Source organism: Musa acuminata, chromosome BXJ3-6 (genome assembly GCF_036884655.1).
Source record: "Musa acuminata AAA Group cultivar baxijiao chromosome BXJ3-6, Cavendish_Baxijiao_AAA, whole genome shotgun sequence".
Lineage (NCBI taxonomy): Eukaryota > Viridiplantae > Streptophyta > Magnoliopsida > Zingiberales > Musaceae > Musa > Musa acuminata.
The window spans coordinates 12,270,499-12,284,277 of NC_088354.1; the positions used below are offsets into that span (position 1 = coordinate 12,270,499).

General features: G+C 44.2%; 1 protein-coding gene across 2 annotated transcripts; it reads left to right on the forward strand.

Moving 5' to 3' along the window:
- The first annotated feature begins 3,498 nt into the window (after positions 1-3,498).
- Positions 3,499-7,828, forward strand: LOC103988003 (probable LRR receptor-like serine/threonine-protein kinase At1g74360). 2 transcript variants are annotated; one of them, XM_065153980.1, is made up of 2 exons: positions 3,499-4,170; positions 4,280-7,828. In XM_065153980.1, exons 1-2 carry the CDS (start codon positions 4,139-4,141, stop codon positions 7,692-7,694), a joined length of 3,447 nt encoding a protein of 1,148 aa, XP_065010052.1. In that variant the 5' UTR covers positions 3,499-4,138; the 3' UTR covers positions 7,695-7,828. The 2 variants fall into 2 exon arrangements, with proteins under 2 accessions (XP_065010052.1, XP_009404765.2); XM_009406490.3 differs by having other exon boundaries at positions 3,500-4,225; positions 4,309-7,828.
- The last annotated feature ends 5,951 nt before the right edge of the window (positions 7,829-13,779 follow it).

Sequence of the window (13,779 nt, forward strand, 5' to 3'; positions counted from 1 at the left end):
AGTTGTGATAACTCTCTTCATATCATATATTTATTGAATTATCTTATGCTATCTCCTAATAATTGCATGGCAATCTTTTTCTCTTATGTTAATCTGCACTGCACAGGATGACAACAATCGAAGCGATGCAGCAGAAGCGTAAATGCTGGAGAATGGCTGATAAGACTTGTGCTTATCATCTCCCTCACTAATGTTTATGTTTGGCAAATGCAGTATAAGTACCTTCTGAGACGGTAACAGCAGCCAAGAACACTCCCAACCACCATCGCAGCCTATTCAGCGGCGCATGTCGTCCTCTTCCTCCTTGCCTCGGCTGCCGCCGTTACGGTCGCTGATGTTGTGCTCGACAACTTATCAGGAGGCTGAGTGCAGGCACCCCGGAGCTTTTCCGGCGATCCTTTATCATGTGAAGAACCTTTGGTGATAGCTTCTTCAGCAGAAGTCGTAAGGACCTGTTCATCCCTCTTGATACTTCCTGATGCTCCTCTGGCTTCGGCTTCAGGTGCATTCACCTTCTCGGTTCCAACAGTTGCCACCATAGAGTTCTCATTGATGTCATCAACGCCATGGACGGCCGCTCTCTCCGTGTTGTCTGCTTCTCTGTAGGACTGCACGAGACTCTGCTCACCAAAGCACAAGGTGGCACTGATCCTATTGTAGTGCTTGGATTAGCTTGCTCGAAGAAAGCTACAGCGTGAAGGATACACGAACTGCATGACAGGCGATCTTCCATATCCGATAAACTGGCTGTCGGTTTATGGTGATTCCATCTCTGTAGTAGCAGCATCAACATTCCATCGCAGTTATGAAAGGGGAAGAAGGTGTGGTCAAAACATGAATCGATCTTTGACTCCGGCAGAGATTAATGCAGATGTCAAACCTGCCCTTTTAATTGTTCATTTGGTTCCTCATGGCCAAATCCTTCTCCTCCCATCAATTCGAAGTATCCATCAGAATCACCCAATCAGAAGTCATGAACAGGGAGAGGCTTAACGTGACTTGAGGGCTGAGGGCGGTTGGACGCGCGGGTCCCGAGAGCGGACCGGCCGAGCTACCACGTGTTGCCACGTAAGCAAAGATAGGATTTGATGACCTCGTGTCCTGCCAAAACCACATTCATGCTGCTGTCGCCAGACATGACCTGTCGCAAGGTTGGCAGTAGATTTGCCGGCGGAAGCACCGGAAGTTGTCGGATCACCACTTTAACCTCAGCAGAACTACCGGATGTGCCGTACGTTTAATCCGTACTGATACTTCAAGGCTCGTTTCGTTAATTCCTTCTATATTAAAATACTATTAAGTTCTTCAAGTATGTGCATTGTGCATATTAGCCACTTCTCAGTATTGTTTCTAGAAAATTCTGGAAAGTTTCCCTACAAAGACCAATAATAAAGTTAATCGATAAGTTGGAGGATGACATCCTTTTATAGTGAAACATAATTTGACTATCAAAATAACAAAGCTAGCAGCCAACATAATTTGGCTATCAAAATAACAAAGCTAGCAGCCAACCTAATCATAATGCATTCACATGTTAACTAAATCATGGAAGAATCAAGCAAGATTAAGTTCCTAAACTAAATCATGACATGTTTTAATAAAATAGTGACATGGTCAACAAAAATTATTAGGCACATGATACATGTTAGGGAGTGTAGCTAAATTCATTCCCCAACTGATACGAAAATATGTTAGGGAGTGTAGCTCCAGCGCATTAACTTTGTGTGACTGGCAGCATACTGATACATCATCTTCACTTGCTCGGCATATCGATCGCATTTGATCGACATGTCATAGAGGGCTAAAACCTACAATGCTAATAGCGTGGCTTCACTAAGAAGATCGACTTAACTCTATATGATCAATCATGTATTCATCAAGTTCATCATAGCACATAACTCTAGAATCTCATTTATGGTCGAACGATAAGTATAATTGTTCACGCATTAATCATGACCTTAACTAATAGTTGCATATCACACTATAAAAAAACCATGAATATATTATTTCTCTATTTTGATTATTTTTTACTAATTATATTTTTATATATTTAATATTTAATTAAATTGTTTGAATTCAAACTAACTTAAACTTTGGAGATGTCTTGTTAAATATGCCCTGACACAATTCTTACAATATTTCAGCTCGGACGATACCATTACAATCGATGAGAAATTTGAAATTATAGTAATTACTTGTTTCGTGCTTCACACACTTGGAAATCATTATAGTAATTACTTTCGGGTTAGGTAATCCTTCTTAATGATCTTATCCAATCAACATACTAGAAGATCCTCGGCATATAGTCCACCTCAATTGCAAGTTAGGTAACATAACATATTACAAGAAGGATATGACTCCATCTTTACTCCTACTGAAAGACTATCGGTACTTGTTTGAATATTTAATTTTTATTTTAACATTTGAAGAACAAATATTGTATGTAATTCTACTTTTATATTAAACCCTCATTATGATATAACTAAATCAAATATGAGCTAAAGTTGTGATTAATTGGGATATAATTTTCCTTCACTATGTTGCAAATAGAGGAAGGTTTATTCCTAAATCTTTAGAAGTTGAGCACCATCTAACTTCTATATCTTGCGCTTGAGCACTCAAAAGACACAACCTCGAAGGAGAGTGAGTCTTGAACAATGACCGGGGGAGAGGAGGAAAATGTGTGAAAAGAAGCATTTTTTTCAAGGTGGATAGTGTTAAAAGTTTGACAGAGTATTCATGACCCTTTTTACGAAAATATTATTATAATTTATCATTAATATTTGTGTCGATGGTTGATGTAAATGCCTACAGACATAGGTGACAAAGAAAATAAATACGATACATCTTCGTCAAACTATCTAATTATAATTAATTTTTTTATTTCTTAAATATTAATATATAAGATTTGAGTACGATAAAAAAATGTTTTTTTTCGTTTGTTTGACGTCACAAAGCTAACAACTACCTCGAAGGAGCGGGAGTCTTAGGCACGACCGGGAGAGAAGAGAAAAACATGTGAGAAGAAGCGTTTTTTTTTTTCAGGATGATAGTGTTAAAAGTTTGACAAAATATTCATGACCATAAACATAGGCGAGTTGATGGTAGATGTAAATGTCTGCAAACATACGTGGCAAAGAAAATAAATAAGATACATCTTTGTCAAACTATCTAATTATAATTAATTTTTTATTTCTTAAATATTAATATATAAGATTTGAAGAGTATTAATACGAAAAAGAAAGGTTTTTTTTAATATTTGTTTGACGTCAAAAAGCTAACGACAACAACCACCATGAAATCAATGCAAGAAATCCCAAGTCAAAGATTGATGGCAAAAACTTGGTTGGGGAAGCGGTGGGGCCCGTTATGTGATCGGAAGTGGGTCCATGGAAGAACAAACCCTGCGTCACATCGTCTGATTCGATAAGCACACGGACACACGTGCGATCTTTATTCCCTTTGCTTCTTTGACCACCCAAACTGCCCCAAATGGCTTCGGCCTCTTGGGATGAGCGAGAGGCCATCGGAGGAGGCCATCCCATGGCTTCACTTCCCTCGCAGGTAATTGCGCGTGCGACAGCCACACAGGAGGACGATGACGACGACGGAGGAGAGGGCCTATTCGTATTATTCTTTGACGGAAGCCCGCGAGGATGGAGACGTCCATGTAGATGAATTTGGACCTCCTTCCTTCTCATCGGCAGCAATCCCAACTTTCCGGAGAACTAGCATGCGAGTAGAAAGGAATCCTGTACAAGTACCAGTCCGATCAACGATTTCGGCTTTGAATCCACCAGAGACTTAGTTGCTTTTAGGGCAAGGTTTACTGTGCTCCTGACGCAACCCCCAACCCGACTAATGGTCAACAAGGTCGGCCCCTTCTTGCACTGCGAAGACTGGGAGAGTCAAAGGGGGCTTCTCGTCTGGTACAGATCACGATGCAATTCAAACCAAACAAGCAATCTGTGAGGTGTGTGTGCTGGTTTTGTCTAGAAGAAAGTTCGGATTTCCTCGGGCTGATGCTGATATGAGATGGTTGGAGGAGGGAGAACAGGCGACGAGGTGGAGGACAAGATATAGGAGATCTGATTTGTTTATTCTTGTGTTGTGATTTCGGCCTGCTGCTGTTGTTTCGATGTTAGCAGCTGGGACATGTCGGCGGAGAAGGTGAGCTTCTGCTGTTGCATCAGCTTCCTGATGCTGTCTTCGGTTTTTGTCTCAGGTACTGCGTCTCTGTTCTCCTTTCTTTATGGTCCACGAATCCTTTTGGGAGCAGGGATTGGATCGGCTTTGCATCTTCTGCAGGTGAGGCGGTCCCCGGCGGCGGCGGCGCCTCCGACAAGGATGTACTGCTCCGGCTCAAACGCCATCTCCAAGCCAAGAATCCGATCTACCAAGGAGCCTACGCTCGGTGGAACGAGCCGGACCCCTCTCCTTGCGGTTGGGAGGGCATCACCTGCAACGACGCCGACCGTGTCGTCGGCGTCAACCTCGCGGGATCCAACATAGCCGGTGAAATCTTCCCCAGCTTCTCCTTCCTCACCGAACTCGCCCGCCTCGACCTCTCCTCCAACACCATCGGCGGCCAGCTCCCCCCCGACCTCAACAAATGCAGCGGCCTCCGGTACCTCAACGTCTCCCACAACCTCATCGGCGGCGAGCTGAACCTGACCGGGCTGGTCAACCTCGAGACGCTTGACCTCACCCTCAACCGATTCAACGGTAGCATCCGCCACAACTTCCCTGCACTGTGTGCCAATCTGGTTAGCCTCAACGTTTCCACCAACGGCTTCGCCGGCGACATCACCGGGTGCTTCGACCACTGCCCCAAGCTCAAGTTCCTGGACCTGAGCTCCAACCAGTTCACCGGGCGGATATGGCTAGGCTTCCCTAACCTGCGGGAGTTCTCTGTCGCCGAGAACAGCCTCGTTGGGGGATTTCCGTCGAGCACCTTCGAGTCAACTTGCAACCTCGAGATTTTGGACCTCTCGGCGAACAACTTCTCTGGGGCGTTCCCGGACTCGATCGCCAATTGCTCGAAGCTGACGTCTTTGAACCTGTGGAGGAATGCATTCACCGGCACGATACCCTGCGCCATTGGCTCGCTCTCGGAGCTCAGCGCGCTCAACCTGGGGAGTAACTCGTTCGACCCGGTAATCCCCCAGGAATTGCTGAACTGCTCCAAGCTAGTGTTTCTCGATTTCAGCAACAGCGGCTTCAACGGCGACATCCAAGAAATCTTCGGCCGATTCGCGGCGATGAGTTACCTCATCCTTCAAGGGAACCAGTACACCGGAGGCATCGCGTCGTCGGGGATTCTCAAGCTTCCCAACCTCGTGAGGTTAGACCTGAGCTTCAATCGTTTATCCGGCAACATCCCCGTGGGGATCACGAGAATGCCGACGCTCAAGATCTTGATCCTCGCCGGTAATGAGTTCTCTGGCGGCATTCCGCCGGATTTCGGCAGCATGGCCGGAGTTCAGTTACTGGACCTTTCGTACAACAAGCTCACCGGCTCGATCCCCGCGGCCATCGGCAAATTGACGTCCCTCCTCTGGCTGATGCTTGCGGAAAACAATCTCACCGGCGAGATCCCCCCGGAGATCGGCAATTGCAGCAGCTTGATGTGGCTGAACCTTCACAACAATCAGCTCTCCGGCAGGATACCGCCGGAGATATCGGCGATGGGGAAGGACCCGTTCCCCACGTTCGAGGCCAACCGCCGCGAGATTATCGGCGTCGCCGCCGGCTCCGGCGAGTGCCTGGCCATGAAGCGGTGGATCCCCGCGAGCTACCCGCCCTTCAACTTCATCTACGCGCTAATGACGAGGAAGACCTGCCGGGACACTTGGGACCGCCTCCTGAAGGGTTACGGGATCTTCCAGTTCTGCGCCAACTCCACGTCCGGGGTCCGAACCCTAGCCATCTCCGGCTATCTCCAGTTCTCCCTAAACCGGCTCTCGGGCGAGATCCCGCCGGAGATCGGGAGGATGAGGAACTTCAGCATGATCCAGCTCTCCGCCAACCGGCTTTCCGGCCGCCTACCGACTGAAATTGGTAAGGTGCCGCTCGTCGTTCTCAACGTCTCCCACAACGGGCTGTCCGGCGGGATCCCGGAGGAGATCGGCTTCCTGCGGTGCCTCTCGAGTTTGGATCTCTCCCGGAACAACTTCTCCGGCGAGCTGCCGTCGAGCCTGAACGGCCTTTCCGAGCTGAACAAGTTCAATGTCTCCTACAATCCCCTGCTCTCCGGCGTGGTACCAACGAACGGCCAGATCGCCACCTTTGGAAATGACAGCTTCCTCGGTGACCCCCTCATCAGCTTCGCCTCCTCGTCCGCCCGCGACACGCCGCCGGTCACCCGAAACAACGGCCCCGCTGGAGAGGGCGGGCATTGGCGGGTGGCGGCGTTCTGGGTGTTCTTCGCTCTCAGCTCGGCCTTCGTCTTGTGCGGCGCGCTCTCCTTGGCGGTCCTCTGCCTCGGTGGCGCCCGCGCGGCGGTGGACACGTACGCGGACCCGGAACCCGAGCCGGAGGGGTTGCTTCTGGACGGCGCGAAGTGTCGGAGCGACGCTTGCAGGTCGTCGACGGTGACGTCAACGTCCACGTCGTCGGCGGAGGGTGTGTCGGGCTGCTCGTCGAAGGGCAGCGCGGGGGTCAGGGTTTTCCGGCTGGACGGGGGGGCAGAGGGGTTGGCATTTACATACGACGACATAGTGGCGGCGACGGGGAACTTCGACGAGAGGATGGTGGTAGGCCGGGGCGGGCACGGGGTGGTGTACCGGGGGGTGCTACCGGACGGGCGGCGGGTGGCAGTGAAGAAGCTGCAGCGGAGGGGGAACGGAAGGGGGGAGGAGGAGGACGAGGGTGAACGGGAGTTCCGGGCGGAGATGGAGGTGATGACTGGGCGTGGCCACCCAAACATGGTGGCGCTGCACGGGTGGTGCCTGGCGGGGGCGGCGCGGCTGCTGGTGTACGAGTACATGGAGGGGGGCAGCCTGGAGGAGGTGATCGAGGAGTGGGGGCGGTTCGGGTGGGAGCGGCGGCTGGCGGCGGCGACGGGGGTGGCGCGGGCGCTGGCGTTCCTGCACCACGAGTGCACCCCCGCGGTGGTGCACCGGGACGTGAAGGCGAGCAACGTGATGCTGGACGCGCGGGGACGGGCGCGGGTGACGGACTTCGGGCTGGCCCGCGCCGTGGAGGCCGGAGAGAGCCACGTCAGCACGGTGGTGGCCGGGACGGTGGGGTACGTGGCGCCGGAGTACGGGAGAACGTGGAGGGCCACCACGCGGGGCGACGTGTACAGCTTCGGCGTGCTGGCCATGGAGCTGGCGACGGGCCGCCGGGCGTTGGACGGTGGGGAGGAGTCCCTGGTGGAGAGGGTGAGACGGGCGGCGGCGCAGGAGGTGGGGTTGCGGCTGGTGGGGGCGGCGGGGGAGGAGCCGGGCGAGGGGGTGACGGCGATGCTGGGGCTACTGATGGTGGGGCTGCGCTGCACTGCAGAGTCCCCGCAGGCGAGGCCGGACATGAGGGAGGTGCTGGGGAAGCTGCTGAGGATATGCAACAGCAGTGGCATCGGCGCTAGCGAGGTGGGCAGCAGCGATACTTCTCCTCCCCCTCATTGGTCGCTGCAGAGCCACAGCACATCATCTTCTTCCTCGGTGAAGAGCTACTGGGAAGGATACTTCTGACAGCTAACCACCGTGCAGCATCACACATGAGATAGTCGATGTACAGATATCCCCACATGTTCAAAAGTTTTAATGGGATACATACGATATTTCAATTTTTTTATAAGATAAATAACAGATTGTGGTGTTTTGCATGGAAGGGATGTGTTTGATGTTTTTCCAGAATTAAAATTTTGAGAACTGTGTAACATATTCCTTTTGAGTAATTTCTCTTTTCTTCTTCTTGATAGATCTAAGGATCATAAAACTTCTTTATAGCTCATAGGGAGGTGCAAGTTGACTTAGTTGCTCGAGAACCACTCCCCCAATGATCGACCTATATTACTTCTCGTGGGTTATGATCTATGATGATCGATAGTTCGTTGTCTTATTATCGATCGTGGGGGGATGACCTAAGCCTCATGTCTTCTACGTCAGCTCTTTGATGGTCAGTTGACGGGTTATGATTAATATCAAAATATTTTCTATTATAGATAATTATCCTTTCTTTTAACATATTACATAATGTTTTATTACTTTTAGCTATACAATTATGTCCGTCCAAGTTTTAGGAAACTACCTGCATAAAAGTTATACATTATTGAAATTAGGGTTATAAGAGATTAAGAAAGAGCCTCTCAATTGCCCTGTACATGTTTCCTCCTCAAATGTCATACTTTGTGTTGGTATGCTCCTGCAACATTTAACTTCGACATCAGAGAAAACAGAATCCAAAGAAGCATAGCAACTGATAGCTCGAAAAGCAAAGGAATTATCGATTCATTAGATAAATCTAAGATGATCTTTTACTGCTCAAATTCTGTCCAACGTTACCTCCTCACTCCATCATCATGCAATTCCTTGGATTTGTTGGTGCAGGTGGCTACGTTGCTTGTGAAGCTCTCGTTCAAGCTCACTCCATCATCATGGATCGGATGACTTTCGAGTGTATTATTGGAATTATACTTGTTCGAGTATCGTAAAAAGATTCATTTTATCAAAAGAAAGATTCATCGAGGAAGATTCATTACATCAAGTAGAAAAAATAGATTAAAATTTTATGAAAAATAAGTCAAATTGGTTATTGGTTCATGAAAGGATTTTAAAAAAGAATAATTCATCTTGAATATAATTAATGTAATGTATCTTTGAGGATTATATAAACCCCATATGTTGGGTCATGAAATAGATAGAGTTTCTGAAATTGTAAAGAGTTTTTCTTGAGAGAAATATAGAAGATTGAAGCTTATCATACTCTTCCTTTGATAACTCTATCAATTCTTCCTATCAAGATCAACATTTGATATCAGAGCATAGGTTAAGCTATGACCTCTTCTTCAAGTATCATCAAACTTCAGATTCCCAGATTGACAAAAGAAAATTATGACATATGATGCATCCAAATAAAGGTTCTTCTAAGCTCCCAAGATGTATGAGAGTTTGTAAAATATGAATTTGTTGAACCAAGTCCAACGGAAGGAGCAATGAATGCAGAAGGAAGAAAACAACTCAAAGAAAGAAAGAAGAAGGAGAAAAAAACTTTGTTTACGATCTACCAAGAGCTTGACGATACAATGTTCGAGATCATCGCTCCAGCAAATACTTCAAAGAGGCTTGGGAAATGCTTCAAAAAGCATTCGGTGGTATTGATAAGGTAAAGAAACTTTGTCTATAAGTTTTACGAGTCGAGTTTGAAAAATTATAATAAGGTACTTCTGAAACTATTTTTGATTATTTCTCAAAAATCATTTATATTATTTGAGATGAAATGGTAAACAAATAAACGATTAGTGAGTAATAGAAAAAAAATATTAAGATCTCTAGGTTCAAAATTTGATTTTATTGCTATTAAAATTAAAGAATCTAAAGATTTGGAAAAAATATCTTGAGAAGAACTTATGAGTTCCCTTCAAGTTTATGAACAAAGGATTATAAAAAGAGGAGAAGACAAAACTATGGAGTAAGCACTACAAACGAAGCTTACTTTTGAAAATAAAGATGAATCAAATTCTCAAAGAGGAAGAGGACGAGGACAAAGAGAAAGAGTAGGTAGAAATTAAATCAATCAAGAATCTCAAAACAATGAAGATGCTGGAGAAAATTCTAGTCAAAGAGGTTGAGGTTATGGTCGAGGACATGACCGAGGCCGTGGACGTGGCAGAAACTCTAAAAGGTCTGAAATACAATATTATATTTACAAAAGGTATATATATTACTCTATGAATGTTATTATAATCCTAACAATCAAGGTGATAAGACAAATTTTATTGAGGATGAAAAGAACAAAAATTAAGTTTTGCTAATGAGTTATGATAATTTGAAAGATGATCAATCTATGACGTGGTATCTAGATACAAGAGTCTCAAATCACATGTGTGGCATCAAAGAGTTATTTTCAGAAATAGATACAAGTTATTCTGGAAACATTACATTTGGTGATTTATCTCAAAGACGAGTAAGAGGCATTGGTAAAATTCTCCTTGAACTTAATAATGGCAAAGAATTATGCATTTCAGATGTTTATTATATTCCTGGTATGAAAAATAATATTCTAAGCTTTGGCCAATTGCTTGAAAAATGTTATGATATTGAGATGAAAGATATGACTCTCTCAATTCGTGACAAGAATAAAACATTGATATCACATGTGAAAATGACAAAGAATAGAATATTTCCTCTGCATTTAAGTATTTTTGATCAATCAAATTATTTTAAAGCTGATATTGAGAATATTTCTACACTTTGACATCTTAGATATGCTCACTTAAAATTTGAGGTTTTGAAACTTCTAAATAAGTATAATATGGTGACAGGAATCCCAAAAATTGATCGCCTATCAAAATTATGTTAAGTATGTGTCATGAGCAAGCAAGAAAGAAAGCATTTCAAAGTTAGAAGAACAAAAAAGCATGGCATCGACTTGATCTGGTGCACTCAGATGTTTGTGACCCTATCAATCCAGTATACTTAGAGGAAGCAGGTATTACCTTCATTGATGATCACAGTGACAAAACTTTGGTTTACATGTTAAAAGAAAAGAAAGAAGTTTTTAACAAATTCAAAGAATTTAAGGATTTGGTTGAAAGACAAAGTTGTTGTAAGATTAAATATTTAAGAACATATAGGGGTGGTGAATATATATCAAATGAATTTGAAAGTTTTTGTAGAAATAATGAAATTCTATATCAATTCACCATGCTATGCATACCTCAACAAAATGATGTCTCAGAAAGAAAAAATAGGACTATCCTTGATATGGTCCAATGTATGTTAAAGGAAAGAAAAATTTCTAAAGAATTTTGGGAAGATGTTGTTGCTTGTGTAGTTTATTTGCTTAACAGGTTTCCAACAAAGCGAATTGGTAATGTTACACCAGAAGGAGCATGAAGTTTACAAAAATCAAGAGTTGATCATTTGAGAATTTTTGGAAGTGTTACATTTGCCAAAATACTAGAAAAAAATTAAAAAAAAATTAAAAAATAAAAATCAGAAATGTATTTTGCTAGGTTATCCAAAGAATTCTAGTGGTTACAAACTTTACAATCCTCTCACAAATAAAGTTGTGATGTCAAAAGATGTTGAGTTTAATGAATAACAGATTTGGAACTAGAAAAGTGATGAGCAGTATAAAAAAGCTATAGCTTCAGTGCTAGTCATAGGTGCCAGCAAGCCAATCACGTGAGTGATGACACGTGTGACTTGATACAGAATCTTTTTTGCTTATTATATTTTGACATATATCACTTTATAACTATTGTATATGTGCATATATATATTGTGATGTCCTTGGATTTGTGCAATGAGAATCAGATCGTGATGAGATCACGATAATGAGATCGATTCACCTTTAAACACAGATCCTAAATAATCCCGATCATAGGTTACTCGAGAGGGACATCGTGATAACCGGACAGACTGGTGTGTTGTATACCCGTCCATATGATGGATGCAACTGATCTCATAGCTGCTCGTGTGAGGACATTAGGGATACAATACAAGTGCTCATTGGAGAATGAGTTCACTGATTGATCTGCTTACGGAATACTGGATGGTTGATGATGCCTTATTGTCAGACAATGATTTCGTAGTCCTAGTGGTGTATCTGGTCCTTAGACTTGAGACACCAAGGATGTCCTGTATGAGTGCTCCACTCTTTGATACCAGACTTATAGGTTTGACTGTCCCAGATCTAGTACAGCTGGTCATTGGGAGTGGTAGTCGACCTTACGAGGGCTATTAAGTGTCGATAGAGGATCATCTACTCTCGGCGTCATGAGAGGAATATCCCATATGTTCTTGCTCAGACAAATCCCTAGCCAGGGTCATTCGGGTTGAGAGAGAAATAGTTCTCCGGGTGAATCCGATTAGAGCGAGACTCGAGTAGAAACCGTATGGGTCTGACAGCACCATGCTCGATATACGGTCTCTGGGATATTAGATGGATAAGGGACTATAGGTACACGGTAATTGAGGACAGACAGGTCCAATAGATTGGATTCCCCTGTATCGTCTAGGGACTACGGCGTAGTGGCCTAGTACTTCCGTAGTCGATGAGTCGAGTGAATTATTACAAAGATAATAATTCACTGAGTTAGAAGGAGTTCTGACAGGTATGACTCACGGCCAACTCGATATTGGGCCTAGAGGGTCACACACATATGATAGGCATTGCGATGAGTAGAGGTTCGGATATGAGATATCCGACGGAGCCCTTGTCTTATTGGATGCAGATCCAATACCCACTAGGGGAGGACCCATTAGGGTTTGACAGGGGGCCTCTATAAATAGGAGGGATTCAGAGCCTCATAGGCTAGAGCCTTTGCTTGCCTCTCCTATTCTCCTCCCCCTCTCCACCTTAGAGCAGGCCTCGAGATTTGAGGAGCGTCGTCGCAACCCTGCTGTGTGGATCACCGCTAGAGAGGAGGACGCTTGACCTCCTTTACCCTCTCCTAAAGATCTACAAGGAAACAGGGATATACAATCTCCCTAGGTAACACAATCTACTCTATACGCAGTTTTAAGTTTCACAGATTTTGTGCACCAATCTTCGCACGACGACGAACATCTCTTTGGGAATCGGGGATTTTGTTTTCTTGTTCTTTCGCTGCGCATATGATGTCGCCCCCAAGATTTTTCAATATTCAGAAGAAGATGATATAATACAAGCAAGCACCGAAGTGACTTTATCATAATCATCACCTAGATCAACTAGGTCACATGATTAAGTCTAATTATAAGAAGGACAAGATCGATTCAGGAGCTATATGATGTGACTCGAAGGATTAATACTAATAATGATGAACTTTCTTTATTTTATCTTTTTGTAGAATATGATCCATTAATCTTCAAAGAAGCTTATAGAGACGAAAAATGACGAAAAGATATGAATGAAAAGATTCATGCCATTAACAAAAATGATACATGAGAGCTTACTATACTTCGAGAAGTCCATCAAGCTATTGGTGGTAAGTGGATCTTTAAAATAAAAAAAAAATACAAAAGGAGTGAAGAAATACAAGGCCCGATTGCAAAAGGATACAAACAACAATATGAGATTGAATATGAAAAAGTATTTGTACTAGTTGCTCGACTAGACATAATAATATTATTTATCTCTCTAGCAGCTCAAATGAAATAAAAAATTTTATAAATCTATGTCAAATCAGTATTTAGAATTCTTGAAAAAGGTGTATATATTTAACAACTTCGAAATAAACTTGGTATATTAGATGCAACAAGTTTAAGGGGAGAGAATATTAGAATTAAACTTGTTCAAGTACCATAAAGAGATTCATTTTATCAAAAGAAAGGTTCAATGCATCATGAAAGATTTTACATCAAGAAGAAAAAATAGATTAAAAATGTGAAGAAAAAATAGATTAAAAATCCTAATTGGAGAAGGGTCAAATGCATGCATTTGGGACGCCGAAAGAAGCTCCTAATTGGACAGAAAGCCTGAACGCTGATCTGCGACACACATGGAGAGCGGGAGAGCAGCGAACGGACGCGTGCCTTCTTATGCGTACGCTGCACGCGTGTGCCATCCCGCCGTTAATAAAAGCCAATCCGCATCCGACGGCTAGATGCGACCCGGACGTGACGCGAG

What these genes read in the sequence shown, in the direction of transcription:
- LOC103988003 (XM_009406490.3), top strand. Translation starts at nt 4,156, where the DNA reads ATGTCGGCGGAGAAGGTGAGCTTCTGCTGTTGCATCAGCTTCCTGATG. An exon ending in GTCTTCGGTTTTTGTCTCAG is followed by an intron (nt 4,226 to 4,308) that starts GTACTGCGTCTC and finishes CATCTTCTGCAG; the next exon opens with GTGAGGCGGTCCCCGGCGGC.